At 38.4% G+C, this 17,692-nt stretch overlaps 1 protein-coding gene across 2 annotated transcripts in view; it reads left to right on the top strand.

Annotated features, from left to right (window-relative positions):
* The first annotated feature begins 1,468 nt into the window (after window positions 1-1,468).
* The window catches only part of LOC125765245 (TNF receptor-associated factor 4), a 39,101-nt gene continuing 22,877 nt past the window's right edge, over window positions 1,469-17,692 (top strand). The window contains exons 1-2 of one of the 2 annotated variants that reach the window (XM_049430170.1): window positions 1,469-1,864; window positions 2,839-2,905. In XM_049430170.1, the coding sequence (XP_049286127.1) occupies window positions 1,800-1,864; window positions 2,839-2,905 (132 nt within the window). In that variant the 5' untranslated portion in view covers window positions 1,469-1,799. Of the gene's footprint in view, window positions 1,865-1,917; window positions 2,906-17,692 lie in introns of those variants that run through there. The other variant, XM_049430169.1, reaches the window with a different exon arrangement.

The following is a 17,692-nucleotide window of genomic DNA, read 5'->3' as shown; positions in this document are numbered from 1 at the left end:
TGGTTGGTATGTTGTTGTACATTTTTTTCTCCAGTAAAATTATATTCCATTTAATGTACAATCCCTGCGTCCGGATATGGGGCATACTATCCCGTATAACTGATTGAAATTAAATGTCTGTTCACCATTTACTTCACTACAGAAACAAAACACTAGAAATATTAAAACTGAAATAAGCTCGTTTTTCGGTAAAAGAATATAAATGGATCTGGAAATTCCGTGGGAACGAGAAGAAACGGATGCGTAACTTGACTGTGGCGAAGGGTATTTCCGTACCGCAGCCGTTTGGGATTTCATATCACGTGCTAACATCCATATAGGAAGTTCGTTGCTTACTTTTAATGCTTTTCGCACGAAATCTATTGTTTCGCTTGCTGTTGGTAGATAGTTGGGGTGATACGTTTTTACGTCCCATAGCGACCAGCCAGAATTAGCGTCTTAACCCGACCGATCGAACTAACCCGAAAGTCGAACAAAAGCTAACCAACCCAGAAGCCGGTGAGAACGGATCATTAAAAAAAGGGGTTCACGTACACGGCCAATAAGACGACCGTCCCAATGGAGAGAAGGGCTAATCGGGGATCAAATGATTGAAGAAATAGAATATTGTGGGCTAAAGTGTGTCGCACCGTGCGTACAGTTTATGATAGTCGGTTCGGTTTTTATCGAGCGTCCAGCAACTGGTTTTAATACACACCCCGGTTGACACAAAGAACAGAACAACCGTCGAAGAGGCATGCGAAAGCGGTTCTGCAGCAATCCAGCATTTAAAGGAAAGAAAGGGCAATGCATGCAGTACGCCTGGCGAGCAGGTACTCCAACCGGCTAGTAATTAGCGAAGAAAGAGTATAAATGCAGTATAATAACGCTTGACATGGGAATTATTATTACCGTGGAGGTGAGAGAGGATGATGCCGCACGTACGATGGATGGATGGATGGATGGATGGATGAACGGACATTGTCTCAGAACGAGTCTAGGGAATCGGGCCAGAGCAAGTACCCATCGGCGACAAATGCATACGCATAACCACAACGGGCTGTTTACAGTGAGCATCCGATCAGCAGCACGATCATGAGTGCACTTTTCTCATTAGTTTTCGCGTTTAAGATCAAAATTCTTGTTTCTTTTTAGAACGTTTTTTTCCAGCTGAATGATCCTTTATACAGCACACAAAACCCCCAACTAGAATTAAATTGCTTTGTTTCAAGTCGCTTTTATCGCGATCAGCTTTATTTTGATCACACCTGTAGCTTGCAGCATTACGGTTTACGGTGCAGCTCGTGTTTGTGGCGACAACTGCTTGCGATTCTGCAAAGGCTCGCGGTGCACACGGCCGCTCGGCTTGTTGTCTTGCAGATTGGCGGCTGCAACTTGTTGCAACGGTAATCGCACACCGAGAGACGGACGCAAAACCCAAGCGCGCTACAGCTGTGGTAGCCGTGGCAGGAATATGAACCCATGAACTCGCTCTCTCGGTTGCATCAAAATAACCGTATTGCTTGCATCGGGTTGCATCGGGCACACCGCCTGCTGTAATGCCACCACAATCATCAGTTGTTTACTATTCTTCACGATCGCCTGTTGTGCAGTCTCTCTCCTCCGGTGGTGCTGCGGATGGTGAAATTTCGGTCATACGTTGGGGATATTGGGTTCAATATTTGCCAACCAAAGTGGATTGTTTTAGCTTGCTGGACTTGTTGTGTGTGTACGCGCGTGTTAGTGCACTGGTGAGCCCTGGTGGGTGTGTTGTAAGGTGTGTTACAGCTAGTGTGGAACAGTTGTGGTAAAGGTTTAAAATGTCAGCAATTGAAAACATGTCAAGCACGGCGCGGATTCGTTCGGAACTGATGCAGATTATAAGGTAAGTGTATGCAAAGTACATCGAACGTGAACGGTAGCATTTTTTTTTTGCTTATTGCATTAGAAGACTGTTGCACTCTTTTCAAAAGGATTCCCATGGTCAACACTAGCTGTACTGGTGATCCAAAAACTCCCACAATGTTGCATTAAAATTTGATTGTGCTTTATGGCACAATTTGGACTGGTTATTATAGAAACACGATTTTAATTCAGCATGTCACGATGTTCATTCATTAGGACGATGTTAATATTCAAGCAGCGAGCAAAAAAAAAATATCAAGAAATTTGCATATTTTATTTGTGCTGAAAAATAGCTGTGCTGTGTGAAAACGACGCCATGACCTTAATTTGACTAGTTGACAATTATGGAAAAATCACTCGTCTCCGCCCGTAGGAGTATCGGAATGTATACTAGTTAACGGGTTCATTTTAAACACATCCGCTTAATTTGGAATGGTATTTGAGTGATGAGTGAAAAAAAAACGCTACTAAACTAGCTCAATATCCATAAAATCGATTCGGCTTCGAAAGAGGATACTTTTCCGATGTCTACGGCACAGTAGAATCATTTGCAGGTATCTCGAAATTTTGGTTTGTTGATAAATGGTTCGATAATTCCGTACCTTACATCGTACGTATATGGATGTCACGAGTGGGCGACATTTAAGGTGGTAAGCCTCTAGCAACGAAAACAAAAAAAAAATCAACAAATATTCCATACTATTCACAAACACGAATCTCACACCAAAGCTTAAAATCTCCATTATCCAGCGTGGACAGAGGAAACAAAATTATTGAGGTGGGCAAAAAAAATTATAATAATGTATTTCCATTCATCTTCTTTTCTTCGGTCTGCACTGATCCCGAAACCGATCGTCATGAAATGGACAACATTTTGGCACATCTACGGCGGGAACAAACACTCACATTGCTGCTTTGTCCACCTACGCGCGATCTTCGCGTCCACTACGGTAGAGAGAATAATTTAATCGTGAGCCAGCCGGTACCAAATATGGTGACATCGCAGAAGGACTACGCGACGGTAAGTTTCTTTCATATTCGTACCGTTTTTTAAGGTGTATTATTGTTGGGGTCGCACTGTGAGTTGTGACTCGAACAACTTCAGTGAGATCCAAAAGTGAGCTGTAAGGCTATGGGAATGATCACGCATCACACGGTGTATCTTAAATCATACGGAAAAGCTATCGCAAACGAACAGTAAAGAGGCATGAAGGATGGATAGTAAGCAGAACACACATACACATTCTGATTGGTTTTGCAATATTTTACGACGCAGCGGAAATATAGGATTTCGAAAGTACGTCCTGTTTCATCTGCGAACTAAACGCTACACGCCCAGGGATCCATAAAAAGCCTAACAAGGTCAAATTGAGTTAATTACCGCATGCCGGAAGAGAGCAGAAGCCAGTCAAATGCAACCGACTCCGCTTCGAAATTCGAAATTCCAACCGCTTGCCTTTGCCTCGAAAGAGGAAGCAGCTGTTTTGGGCAAACTTTGGAAGCCTGCGTGAAAGAAAGAGTTTTGATTTTGGGCGAAGCTTTTTTTTGCTGGTTTGTTATGGCAAACCAAATTTATGCACAACAGTTTGCTGGTGGTGGCTGTTGGTGCAAGCACACAGGGCGTCCGTATCTGTAACATCATCGTTCTGCTGTACCTTAAATAGCAAAACAAAGGGTCACCGAGATATACGTCACGCGGAACGGTGACATGTGAACATAAAGACATTAAAAAAGCCGTTGACTGATGGGAGCAGCGCTTTTTTTCTCTCCTACAGGCCAAACAATGTTGTGGTCTCGGCACCATGGCGTCTGACCACAAATTTAGCAGCAGCAGCAACAGCAGCACCCGGAGTGTGTTTGGTCGACAATGGAAATTCCTATCCAAAATATTTCCCACGGCTGTTTTTTACTCTTTATACGGGGAACTTGGCAGTCGGGATGTTGCGTAGGATTATACCAGGAATATGCCTGCGTGCGATTAACTAGCAATATTACACTGTCACACAAAACATTCGACACACAAACATGATTATGATTCGTTTAAAAATTATTCGAATTTTACATATGACAATGTAAACAAAAACAATTTGTTTCAATATTTTGCAAATATTGTTAAAAACATTTATGTTTCTCATAATTAAGTTTCCTAAATTTAAGGTGTGGTTTTATTTTCATCTACGCATGCAAATATTGTGGCCAACAGTGTGGGAATGTTGTTTTATTTTACACCCCCACGCGATAAAATGCGCTTGGCTTGGAGACCATTTTTTACATTTAATTTAAATGGTTTACATTATTAAAACTTCCTACGCGCAACCGGTCGACGCTTCCGGACGACTCACGGTCAAGTTTGAGGATTTGTTTTAGTGGAAAAAAATGGTAGATGGGTTTTTTTGGTTTTAAAAGAATTCTTAGAGAAGGTGTTCAGTGGTCTCGGTTGAGAGCATTCGTACTGCCATGTGCCTGTGTAGTGCCCCTTTGCCTTCTAAGGTTGATTTGATTCATTCTAATGAAAAGAAAATACACCCCACAACTAAAATCCACAATTGGTTTCAGTTTATGATGGGTATCAACCATCTGAATACACGAACCGAATGCGCGATGGTTCCCGTATCGTGTTGAGCCGTGTCAATTTAAAACGTCAAGAAGAAAGACAATGCTGAAATCTCTTTGTCTACGGTACGCGTTTTACATTACGATGCTGATCAATTTAACAAACTCGCTTTTAAATAATGCTGTAAGGCAGCTAATAGTAATATTCACTCTTCTTTACTCTGCGCAAGTGGTACGGATCATATTACGCATTTGGTTCAGATGGACTTTGACAAAACTGTCCAACTGCATCAATAATCTTACGGACCAAAGTTAGGCAAACAAAATATCCGTTAGTTCTAATGGTGTTATTATCCTCAGCCCTGAATCCTGGTAGTGATTTATGGAACAGACCCATTCCAACATGAACTAGTCGCGAGGGTGCTCCGTACCTTCTGTTTGGGGTTGGGTCGTTAGGCAAACACAAATATTAAGTTACAATCCAAAGCATCAAACGAGAGTAAATCCCGCATGAACGGTTAAGCAGATGCGCGTGCCAAGGATGTAACGTTTACATTTAGGGAACGGATTGAGGCAAATAAAGGATGCACCAGTGCGCATAGCATTAACTAAGTGAATGATCCTGATAATACTACAAAGCAAAAGCATGAAGAAGCAAGAAAAACGGTTAAAAAATGTTCTACTAAATTGTTTAAAAAAATGATATACCACAATCTATCTCTAGATCAAACAAAAAAAGTTAAAATTAAAAAAATAATTAACAGAATATAAGGTAAAACATAGGTATTGCAAAAAGACAATTAAAAAAATAATCTGGCACACTAACAATCGTTTACATACGTAGAAGAAAAGAACGAGAAAACAAAAAAAGGAAACTATTTTCCACTATGAAACACGTGCTCTGCCGGATGTTGAAGCTCCTATAACATCTTATGGGTTTTTATGCTCCATACCGTACGCGCAAGACTCATACGTTCAAGTGTTTTTCTAAGCGTTTCGCTTCAATTAGGACCCAAGATGGAGATCCTATTAAATCCTAACCCATGATGCATTAGCTAGGAAGTTTGTCGGCTACAGTCTTGTTACTCTCGTTAGACTCATTAGCTCGAAAGCTATTTACGTTCTGTTCTTTTTCATGACCGGAAATCAGCAAAGGGGTTCTTTCCTGTACGATCAGTATGTGTAAGCCTAAGCTTAAGAAATATTCATCTCCAAATTTGCGTTTTAAAAAACATATTATAATATTATATTTGAAGGTTAAAAAATCGTTTAATGAGTTTTTCAGAAACTATTTTGCATAAAACTTTTACAAACCATAACACATTTTTGCATGGACAAGAAAAACACGATATAGCACATAGTCATCAGCATAGGCTTTAAGGATAGGCATACGAATTATCAGGCAATACGGAACAGGAATCCATTTGCATTTGACGTGCTTGACTGCAGTTTGAACCCATCCACCAAGTGCACTATTGAAGTACAATGTTATTTTCGTTCTACACCAGCAACTTGATGTAGTTTTTTGCCATACCGATTCACGTAAGTCTGATTTTAATTAGCATTCGTAGCTTCTCCAATCTTTCACCTTTCCGCACATGCCGCATGCAGAACGTTCTTAAGCTTTCTTCATGTCTGCATCGTATAGTTTCCGTATCGACCGCGGGTGCAGTTTGCAGTGTGGAAAAGTATAATTATGTTTATGTTCATGCTAGGTTCATGAACCTTTTGTGGTTTTGTGATACCGTGTGCAATGTGTTGTGGTGATGTTTCTTTCCCCATTTTTTTTGTTCGATGAATGCAATTTATTGCATCAACCACTTCGTCGAGAAACCCGCCTAATCGCTCATTTTATGCGGTCTGGCAGATACGCCCGCTTCGGTTATTTCAACGATACAGAAATACTGTTGTCGTTCGTACGTAACAAAATCCGGAATAACAACATGAATCAATTACATTGATTCCAAGCTCAAAATGTTCCTTTCAAACAGCACTCAACAATCGTAGGTTGTTGAGATGGCATCAGCACATGGCTTGATTGCTTAAATGGCAAAACTATTTCACGGTGGAATCCATAGGGTACGATTGACCTGAAGCCATGCATTGAAGGTTTCCGTTGGGCTCGATTAGCACTGTCGGTATTGTTAGTCCCCAATGCAGCGTAAAATTAGTGAATGTAATGATAAATGCCTTTGCGCAGAATTTTTTTTTGGTGCCTTTGCCGAAGTCAAGGGGTCCGTGGAGAGACCGTCGATCTAGGGGCTGGCATATCTCAAACATAAAATTTCATACAGAACCATGGTATAGGGTGGTATAGAATCACACATTCTAGGAAACATAGGCCGGAAACGACACCCTGTTGATTTCAGACACGCGTGCGGAAAGTATTAGTTCCCTTCCACAATTTTTGTTTCTGAAAGGACATTCGTTTACTAGCATTCGTCAACGAACGGCAAATATGCGTAGGCTCACCATATGGTCACAAGTCTCTGTATACTGTACAGCAACGGGAATCATTTCAGTTAAGGCCCGTTTCTGTCAAAGTCAAAAAAAACCGACCAAGGGGTTGATTGGTGAAATGGAAATTACGGGGGTGACATACTTCCGGCACTCCCGGAAGCACTTGAGGCGTAACTTCGTGGTCTATGGTAATGGGGAGTTTTACCCTACTGTAAAGAGGGCAAAACATTTCGGCACGCTTTTTTCTAGCTCACATACTGCCGGCACGGAGCTGTGCTGGGCAAGTATCATGCAGGTGTGTTTTAGGGCGTTAATGCAGAAATGCAATCAACAGAGCAAATATGGTTCAATGAGAAAGGACAGCTGCAAAGCAAGTATGTCCTTTGTATCCTGTACAGCAAATGCTAGAGCGGTTCAATATAACATAACGATATTCAAATTTTAACGTAATGGGGAGAGTCAGACGTCGTACGTTACATTCGTGGTGTGAAGGCATGTGTACAATAATTCTAATTTAATATTCAGTACGCATTCAATAATGTACCATGATTTATTAGGGTAAAATTATGTTGTATTAGTTGTTCATTAAAACAATGATTTAGCATTGAATTGAATTTAGTTATGGTAATGTATTTAACTTTTTCCAACTGCTACTGTTGAATGAACAGGCTGTCATTCGTATAAATGTTTAATGTATTTAAAATATGATCAATAAAATAATTGATTTAGAAAATGTTACCAATAAGGCTGACTGATTAATTTCAACAATACCTTTCACTAATGAGTTTTACGATCGTGTCTCCCGCCGATAACTGTTAATCATCGAAGACAGTCGAAATGTGTTGTAACAGGTTTTGACTTTACCTGTTTTGTCACCTATCTTATCATCGGACTTTCTTCCCGTTCCATCACTTGGTGGAAATTAGTGAAGCGCGGACTTTACGAACGTTGGACACATTGAGACGTTACTCAATGGTCTGGAAATAAACGGACACAGATTGGTTACGTTCTATGCCAAGTCCAGATTAAGTCTGTCTTACTTTGGCCCGGTACTTTATTATATATCATTCTAAAAGTATGCTTAAGTTTAACGCCTTTGTCGTTCTTGGGCGGAGCCTCGCGGGTTGACCTACTTTCTTGCGCTTAAACGCTTTTGTCATAGCGTGGACATATTTTGCCTCGTAAACAATTTTGGGCTTCGCTGCGCGGGTCAGTTTTGATTTTTGATTTGGTGTTATTAAATAAACATCCGGGTTCTACCTGTTGACGTTTCCCACGGTTGTGGCCAATGCTTACGCAGCACATGTATGTAGCCTACTTGCATTGCACTCATGTACTTTATGTGGGTCATTATAGATTTGGGTTGCAAACTTGTGTTGTCTATTTCTTAAATACCGATCCCAAAGTCTGATTTTTGTAATAGCTGTTACTTTAATACTAGCTGTATAGCAGATTAGATATTATCTGCTACACCTCCCCTCTTTAGGAGAATAATGTTATGACTTGAAAAGAATGACATTATTCTTTACAGTTGCGTTTTTATTCTGTTTTTATGTACTGTTGTTTCTTTGTCTGTTATGTTATGTCTGATAACGCAGTTTGTGCCATTGATGTCTATAATTGTGAATGGTCCAATGTATACTGGGTCTAACTTTCTTCTGTTTTCGTTTGTAAGGTATACTTGGTCTCCTAATTTAACATTACTAGGATTAATATTTTGGTTTAGTACGCTTTGTGTCCTGAATTTTGATTTAATTAGGTTGTTTCTAGCTGTTTCGTTGGATTTCTGTAATTTGAATTTCATTTCGTTATAGTATTGTTCTATATTGTAGACTGGATCTATTTTTGTTTTGTATATATCTTGTGGTAAATTAGCTTGTCTTCCGAAAACTAGTTCGTAAGGTGTATATCCTGTAGCTGTGTGCATTGTGGTATTGTAAACGAATTCATAGAATTTTGTCCATTGATCCCAATCATCGTGGTGTTCATTAGTGTAACTCCTTAGATATTCGTTTAGGCTTCTATGATTTCTTTCTAACGCTCCTATTGTTTGTGGGTGATATGCTGTAGCAAATGATTGTTTAATTTTGAGAATTTCGGAAATTTTCCTCAACACTTCGTTGTTGTATTCCAAACCTTGATCTGATTTTAGTTCTACAAAATTTCCAAATGTTAGTATGAAGTTTTCTACCAATGCTTTTGCTATTGTGTTAGCTTCTTTGTTGTAAATGGGTATTAATACTATATACTTGGTTAGTTCACATTGAATTGTTACAGCGTATCTATTGTTATTATTTGTTTTCGGTAGTGGTCCTACTGTATCTATTGCTATTACGTCAAATGGTTTTGAAGGAGTTGTCGTCACAACTGTTTCTTCTTTCGTATGTCTTGTCGTTTTATTCGTTATGCATGCTTTACATTTTTGTATAAATTTGCGGATATCCGTCTTCATATGCTTCCAGTTATATTTTTCTTTTAATTTGCTATACAATCGATATTGGCCTATGTGTCCTCCCGAAGGGCTCACATGATAATCCGAGATTATTCTTAGCCTTTCATCCTGCGATTCTATCCACCTGGGCGGAGTATACACGACAATTTCAGTATCGGATATAGCTTTATTTGCTATTTCTTTGATTGTCTGCAGGGAATAATATTGGAATATGCTATCATTTGTTGATAGAGCTACTTTGTCTCTTTTGTATTTCTTTGCGATTTGGCATACTTGATGCAGCGCAAACTCTAATGTTTGGCTTGTTTTCGCATTTTTATGTAATGGAATATCGGTCATTCCTAGCGCTTTATTATAATTGTGGTTGTATACCACTATCTCGAGTTTTTTCTTTGTTTTGGCCGTTTTTATTTTAAGAAGTTTTTTCACTTCTGAAGCTTTATTTGCTTCCCAGACTGTGGGGTGATCAATCCTCGTCTGTTTTTCATGTTTCTTTTGTGAGACTTGACCCTTTCTTGCCATTGCCCTAGTGTTTACCATGAGTACTGTTTCACTCTTTAACTTTGGAATTGATGCTTTTAGTTCATTTGAGTTAATCACTATTCGTGACAATGCATCAGCAGTTACATTTGCTTTTCCAGATAGGAATTCAATGTCAAAATCGAATTCTTCCAAATCTAGTCTCATCCTTGTGAGTTTAGAAGTTGGGTTTTTCATACCGAACAGATATACTAAAGGTCTATGATCTGTTCGTACTAAGAATTTTCTGCCGTATACATATGGTTTGAAATAGTCAATAGCCCAATGTATTGCTGTTAATTCTTTTTCGATTATTGGTTTGTTCTTTTCACCCGGGGTGAAACCTTTGCTGGCAAATGCTATTGGATGGTCATTACCATCTGTTATTTGTGACAATACTGCTCCGCAAGCCATATCTGAAGCATCTGTCGTTATTATAAATTGTTTGGTGAAATCTGGGTACTTTAGGATAGTTGGTGAAAGTAATCTTTGCTTTAATGTGTCGAATGCATTTTGACATTCCGTTGTCCATTCGAATTTTATTTCCTTTTTAATTAGGTTATTTAAAGGTTTTGCAATCTTTGCAAAATCTTTTATAAATTTTCTATAATAATTACAAAAAGCGACGAATCTTCTGGATTCGTCGGCGCTAGTTGGTATGGGGAATTTCTTTATAGACTCATATTTTGAATCATCTGGATAAATTCCTTTATCAGTAATTTTATGCCCTAAATATGTTACTTCTGTTTTGAAAAAGTGGCATTTTTCTGGGTTAAGCTTAAGATTATATTTTCTTAGCCTATCAAAAACTTTAACTAAGTTACTGATGTGATGCTGCGCGCTGCATCCAGTAACTATTATATCATCTATATATACAAATGCTAGCTCAGGTGTTAAACCTGCCATAGCGATAGCCATCATACGCTGAAAGCTGTTGGGGCTAATGTTCAATCCAAAAGGCATTCGTTTGAATTGGTAATGACCTGTCGTTGTTGAAAATGCCGTATATTTTCTTGAGTTTTGTTCAAGGGGTATTTGATGAAAACCTGACATAAGATCTAAAGTACTAAAATATTTTGCTCTTCCTAGCTGATCTAAAATGAAATCAATTCGAGGCAATGGGAATTTGTCAGGTAGTACTTTTTTGTTGAGTTGTCGAAAGTCAACAACAAGTCTCCATTTCTTGTTTCCGTCGGTTGCCTTTTTTGGTACTAACAGGATAGGTGAGTTATAAGAAGACACAGAATGTTCTATTATGTCATCTTGTAACATTTTATTTACCTGTTTATGTACTTCTTCTGTCTGTGCGTGTATCTGTTTGTAATTTGGTATATATGTGGGAATATTGTCTTTTAGCTGTATTTCCTGTGTATAAAAATTGTTCGTAGTAATCTGATCATTTTCTAGACAAAAGATGTCGTTATATTGTGAAATAACTTGTTGTAATCTTTGTCTATCTGTTGCTGTGCCATTTTCTATGTTGATTTTTGCCAAAAGTTTGTTTACTCTATCTTTTTTGTTATCGGCTGTTGTGTTAAATTTGAGTATGTTATAATTTTGTAGCGGTTCAATTTGTGGCTTAAATTCATTATTCTTGATTTGTATTGGTTCATCTCTAGTATTAATAAATTTGATGAACTGGTTATTTTTGCTAATAATTGTGTTACCGCAAAAAACTCCTGGTTTAATTTCTTGTGCTGATATGATAGAATCTTCTGTAATATGTGTAAATCTGATTTTCTTTATAACTTCGCTTCGTGGAGGTAGGTACATTCCCTTGACGTCTCCATCTTCCAACGGATGATACACTTCTATACCGTTATGGATCAAATGGAGTGATTCCATTCGATATAAAATGTCGCAATTGTAGTGTTTGAAGAAGTCTCTTCCCAAAATTCCATCTGCCAGTAATTCAACATTTTCGGTAATTAAATGAAAATTATGGTTGATTATGGCGTTGTTGAAATGTAAGTCTGTATCTAGTGAGCCTACTGTACTGATCGGGTTATTACAAATGCCTGTTAGTGTGATTAGGTTGTTAGTATTAATGTTAGAATATGGTTTTACTTTGTTTCGCTTCAGTAGCGATACTGATGCACCTGTATCTACCATTAAGATGCAATATGCATCATCTGTAGCCTGTATTTTTAATTTGATGTAGTCTGCTCCCGTTAAATTTATTGCGAATATGTGTCGTTGATTTGGGACGACATGGGTTGATCTAAAAAATTGTTTCCTTGTGCTTGTACTGACGTTTGGTAAATACGGCGATTATTATTTGTTCGCCAGTTTTGGTTTCTAGTGTTTTGTGGGTTTGCCCTATAATTTTGTTGTGGCCTATTATCTGAATTGTACCTGTTTCTGTCGTTGTAGTTGTTAGTAACTCGCTTCTGGTGATACGCGTAGTTTTGTTTGTATTTGTTGTATCGGTGATTTGTGTTGTTATTGTAGGTGTTATTCCTAGTATATGGTTTGTCAGGCATTCTAACGTTGAAAATGTGTTTGTTAGTATCATCACCCTCGTTTTCCATTACTTTTTGTGTAACGTCTGTTATGGTCGTAAATGTTCCTGCCTTCAGAAGCGTTTTTGTTTCCGCATTAGTGATCTTCTCCTTTAGAGTATCTATTCCTTTTTTCACGATCATGTCGTTTGCAACTTTTTCTGGGATTCCTTGTTCTAGGTAAATTACCTTTAACTTTGCTGTCAACAATTCTACTTCATTGCAAATCTTTTGAGTATCTCCGGATTTTATTGCTCTAAGTTTTGCTATTACTTTGTCGGGATTAGTTTTCTCTTCACACCTTAATTTTATATCATCCAATAGTTCTTTGAATGTTGTTATCGAAGTTGGTAATCCTATTCTTGCTTTACCTGTTAATCTAGTTCTTAAAAATTTTACTAGCATTTCTTCGTGTTGTTCGTTCAACTCGAACAGTAACTTAGAGGCATCTTCGAAGGTGCTAAACAATTCAGCTGATCCATCGTAGATGGGTACTAGCCCTGTGGCTAATTTTATATCAAAATTAGTCATTTTTATTTCTTTTGTTTTAAATGTTGCCTGAGGTTTTTGCTCTTTTATCTCTGTTTCCTCGGCTAAACTTTCTAACGACGAGTTTATCAATTCGTTTTCTATTTTGCAGCAGATTTCTTCCCATGCATTTTTTGCGGTGCGTTTTAGCTGTATTATTTCCTCTATACCGTATTTTCTGTTATTTATTTCTATTTCCTTTTGGATCTCCTTATGTAATTCCTCAGCTTGCAATTTTAGTTGTGTTAGTCTACTCGTTCTTAATTTTTGAGTTTTATCGTTTAATTTCTTAAGGATATATTGTAATTTTTGAACTAATTCTATTAGTTTTGACATACCTGTCTATTTTGCATTGATTAATAGTTACTCCTTTACTTGCCGGTGTATTTTCTGCAATTCATCTGCTGATCATGTTGCCTGGTTGTTTTCTTCTTATCGGCTGCTCTTCGTGGGGTTCCTGATCGATGTCTTCAACGTTGGAGGCTCCTGCCTCTTGGGATCCCGCCGGTCACCATTTGTGAGCCGTGGTCTCGCCTTCCACTCGCCTTGTTTTGCTTTTCCGCTCTCACTCGTTCATTATCACTCACTTTGGCAGCGTTAATGTTTGGATTGCTCTTCTTTCTGCCTGCCGCGAAACCATCTTGTATGCCATTTTTAGTACTTTGATGATTAACACAATCGTCACCATTATTAACACCAGATTCAACTTGAGTTCGTGATTGACGTGCTGTTCACTGTGTACATTCTGTGTTTGAATGATCGTAAGATCATTATCTCCTTGCACTTTCGTAGTTGGAGTAGAGTTTTTTCCACCCATTTTTATTTCTTCACGTACATGTGTTGCTTATGCAATTCTGGTATACATATGCACTTCTGGTACACTTTTACCTGTGTAACACGTTAACTGTACACTGCCAAAATTTGCTGTATCGTCAATTTTTCAATTCACTTATTGTTTTCTGCTACACTTTTGCATTTTTAATGCACACTTGCTAATCATCACGTTTGGCGCAAATGTTTTGTCTCTTTTTTTTTTTCTCGGGATCTCAATATTGACACCATCCTTCTATGCATATTGTTTGGATTCACATTGTCGACTGTATTTTTAACGTGGTTATAACTGCACTGTTGTTCACATTACGCACTTTTAGTGTTTCTTTAATAGACTCACTCGATGAGACAGTTTTTCCATCCGAAGATTGCCGATTAAAGTCACGGTCGCCATGTAACAGGTTTTGACTTTACCTGTTTTGTCACCTATCTTATCATCGGACTTTCTTCCCGTTCCATCACTTGGTGGAAATTAGTGAAGCGCGGACTTTACGAACGTTGGACACATTGAGACGTTACTCAATGGTCTGGAAATAAACGGACACAGATTGGTTACGTTCTATGCCAAGTCCAGATTAAGTCTGTCTTACTTTGGCCCGGTACTTTATTATATATCATTCTAAAAGTATGCTTAAGTTTAACGCCTTTGTCGTTCTTGGGCGGAGCCTCGCGGGTTGACCTACTTTCTTGCGCTTAAACGCTTTTGTCATAGCGTGGACATATTTTGCCTCGTAAACAATTTTGGGCTTCGCTGCGCGGGTCAGTTTTGATTTTTGATTTGGTGTTATTAAATAAACATCCGGGTTCTACTTGTTGACGTTTCCCACGGTTGTGGCCAATGCTTACGCAGCACATGTATGTAGCCTACTTGCATTGCACTCATGTACTTTATGTGGGTCATTATAGATTTGGGTTGCAAACTTGTGTTGTCTATTTCTTAAATACCGATCCCAAAGTCTGATTTTTGTAATAGCTGTTACTTTAATACTAGCTGTATAGCAGATTAGATATTATCTGCTACAGTGTTCTAATTTAAAGAAATGATGCAGCGAGAATTTCATCTCGCACATCAACGTTCTATAAAAGTTTCACACTCTACAGATGTGACCATTCACCAACATTATTTTAACGACGCTAGATGCATCATGTGGCACCATGGCATGTACACGTATAAGGATCACAATTTAAGACAAATTTGGGAACTCGTATTATAAGAGGTGATCGGAGCTATAAAATTAATCGGTTCCTCAAACAGCGTTTAATGCTGGAGATTTTATAGCTTTCTAAGCAAAACGGCATCGTAAAGTTTTCGGATTCTGTAGTTTACGATCCTCATACGATCAGCACGTGGTGGCGCTAACGAACGTTTGGCTTTCCCGGTTGTTAGAAAGAATGTTATTGTTGTATTTTCCACAATTTCACAAGTACCATTCATAGCGGGAGGGGAAAAAATTATCAGCTCTTTTGCACAGAATAGTAGAAAAAATAATGTTCAATGAAACAGCCGAGTTTGCGTACGTACCAGCATAAATGTTTCGGTTGAAAGTGCTTCAGCTTAGCTGGTTTCGTGCCCTGCTGAGCTGCATAAAGTAGGTGCATGGGTAGCAAGCTTCTAAAATCCCTTAATTGTTATCCAGCATACGGATCTCCGAACAGTATGGAGCGAGGGTGGTACCAACGTGTTGAACATGTGGTGTGGAAAACTGGGAATGTTTGCCGTACAACATCTGACGCAGTCATTCAAAATGTGAACTTACCGCACTCATGTTGGTGGGAGTAAATACGTGTCAGGAGGGCACCGTAAATGCTATGCTATATCACACTTCCTCCAGGAAAAGGGTCGAGATCTGGACAGCATATGTTGTCCGTCCCCGAGCGTTGATTGTTTCAAACAATGTTTCATTTTTGCACTAGTGAGCAGAGTGGCTCAATGCGGCTAGTCCGTATAGAATAATCTTTGAACGGATAAAGTACAGTTAAGAAGAAAACCACATGCATGTGTGATTAGCTTATTTGGAAAAGGGTTTGAGATTTTTTTTTCTTCTACAAAGAAAATCTTCCATTTTGCAATTTGTTATACCAACAAACAAAAGATAAGTATGATTTAGGTTTTTGGAAGACTTAAGAGATTAGGTTGACTTTATCTTTGGATAATTGGCACAAATTATAATAATTGTGAAAACTGTAAAGGAAACAAATCAATAAATGGTCTAAAAAGCCAGTGGCAGTTTATATTCTATGAAATAAATTGTATGTATTTGGGATGTTTGAAAATTTCTTCAATCAATTGGAAGCATTTTTATTTCCGCAAAAATTGTGTGGTCACCGAAAGAGGAAGGAAGTAAACTTCAACAGTGCAAGATCCATTGAACTGATTCTCTTCCGATCGAATTACAATTTTGTCGGTTCATCATAATGGAAAGTAGGATATAAGCGAACAAAAAAACACGAAATCCACAATCTTTGTGGCACGTTTTACACATTGACAGGATGTACCTCGAGCGTTCTGATGCTGGAATGCTTGTCCTTTCACTGGAAAAAAAAATCAGAAACGCATACCGCCACGGATGGAGCACCCAAAGGAAGGGAAAAGAATTAAACGCAAACAGAAAAGAAACTCTATAAAATACGATCATGTTCCAGACCCGGGCAGATGTTATCCCATACCCGTGCATGTGGAGTGTGGTTTCCTGTTGAAAAAGCTTGCCTTCTTGTGTCGCTGTGCGTAGCTGAAGGATGTGTCCTGTATGAGGCACATCTTCCTTCGGTGATCTGGTTCGGCTGATCAGATTGCACAGAAGCAACGCCTTCAGCGTGCAGCAGAACGCAGCACTGATGGAAGGAAAGGCTCAAAGGAATAGAAACATTGGAACAAGACCTAAATCAAAGTGCAGGGATCGGGTCCTGGTTGGGATCGAAAATAGAATGTATGTATTGAACGTTTCAATGACAACATCTGCTTCAGTTCTTTTGACAAAAACGAATTCTCTGGAGAGAGCATAATGCGTAGAGTATGAATATGACAAATTATTGAAACCTTAAAGGGCTTTAAGAACTACAGTTAAGTGAAATAATTAAGTTTTTAATACGTTAACCAGTCATACAAGGGCTGATGCTATGTGTTTCATATTCGGTTTAATAGTTTTATATTAAAAAAACACTTGTTTTTCATACAAACCTTGGTTTAATAAAAGCTTTTTTTGAAGTTTACATTTATCAAGTTTAATTATTTTTTATTAAATAAACCTAATCGTTCTATGCAGCAAAATTAGACTTATGCTATGGACTTATGGACTAGGTGTAGCATATTCAATGAAACTCACATATTTATGGTACATACCGATCGGTCAACCAGAATTCACTTCAAAAGTATCCGTTTGGTAGAGCAATGACCTCTAAATCTGAACTGTATTAATCCTACAAATGAATGCAACGGTATGGTTCGGTGAACCCCTTTTACAAGATTCAAATCCAACATGAGATAATTAATATTCAACATTGGTGAGGCTGGATGGCATGATGCCTTTACAAAATGGTGAATAATTACATTCGTTGGTAAGTTGACGAGAGGTTGCATTCATTGGAACCCTTCCGAATGGACCTATGATGCTAATGGACAGATTGGATTTAGTCCATCGTTTGTCAGCTGGTAACAAATGACCTGAACTTAGTCACACTGGATTTTCGTGCCTCTGAACTATGCTTTGTTGGGAGTTGAACTATTTTTCCTTTGTATCAATGGGTCTGGAATAAACAACAACAAACATAAGTACCGTTCGCCATATATGTTTAAAATGGTCTTATAGAAATAGAACTATCAAAATATCACTCAAAATAAGACTCTTTGAAAAGATTCATATGAATTTGCAATGTGAAGTTATTCATGTCTGGAATCGAATTCTCAAACAATCATGTATCCTCTAAGATTCGTGAATCCCCAAAAAATATATCCTCAGAGATTCCT

Source organism: Anopheles funestus, chromosome 2RL, assembly GCF_943734845.2.
Source record: "Anopheles funestus chromosome 2RL, idAnoFuneDA-416_04, whole genome shotgun sequence".
Lineage (NCBI taxonomy): Eukaryota > Metazoa > Arthropoda > Insecta > Diptera > Culicidae > Anopheles > Anopheles funestus.
This window is presented reverse-complemented; position numbering and strand designations above follow the sequence as displayed.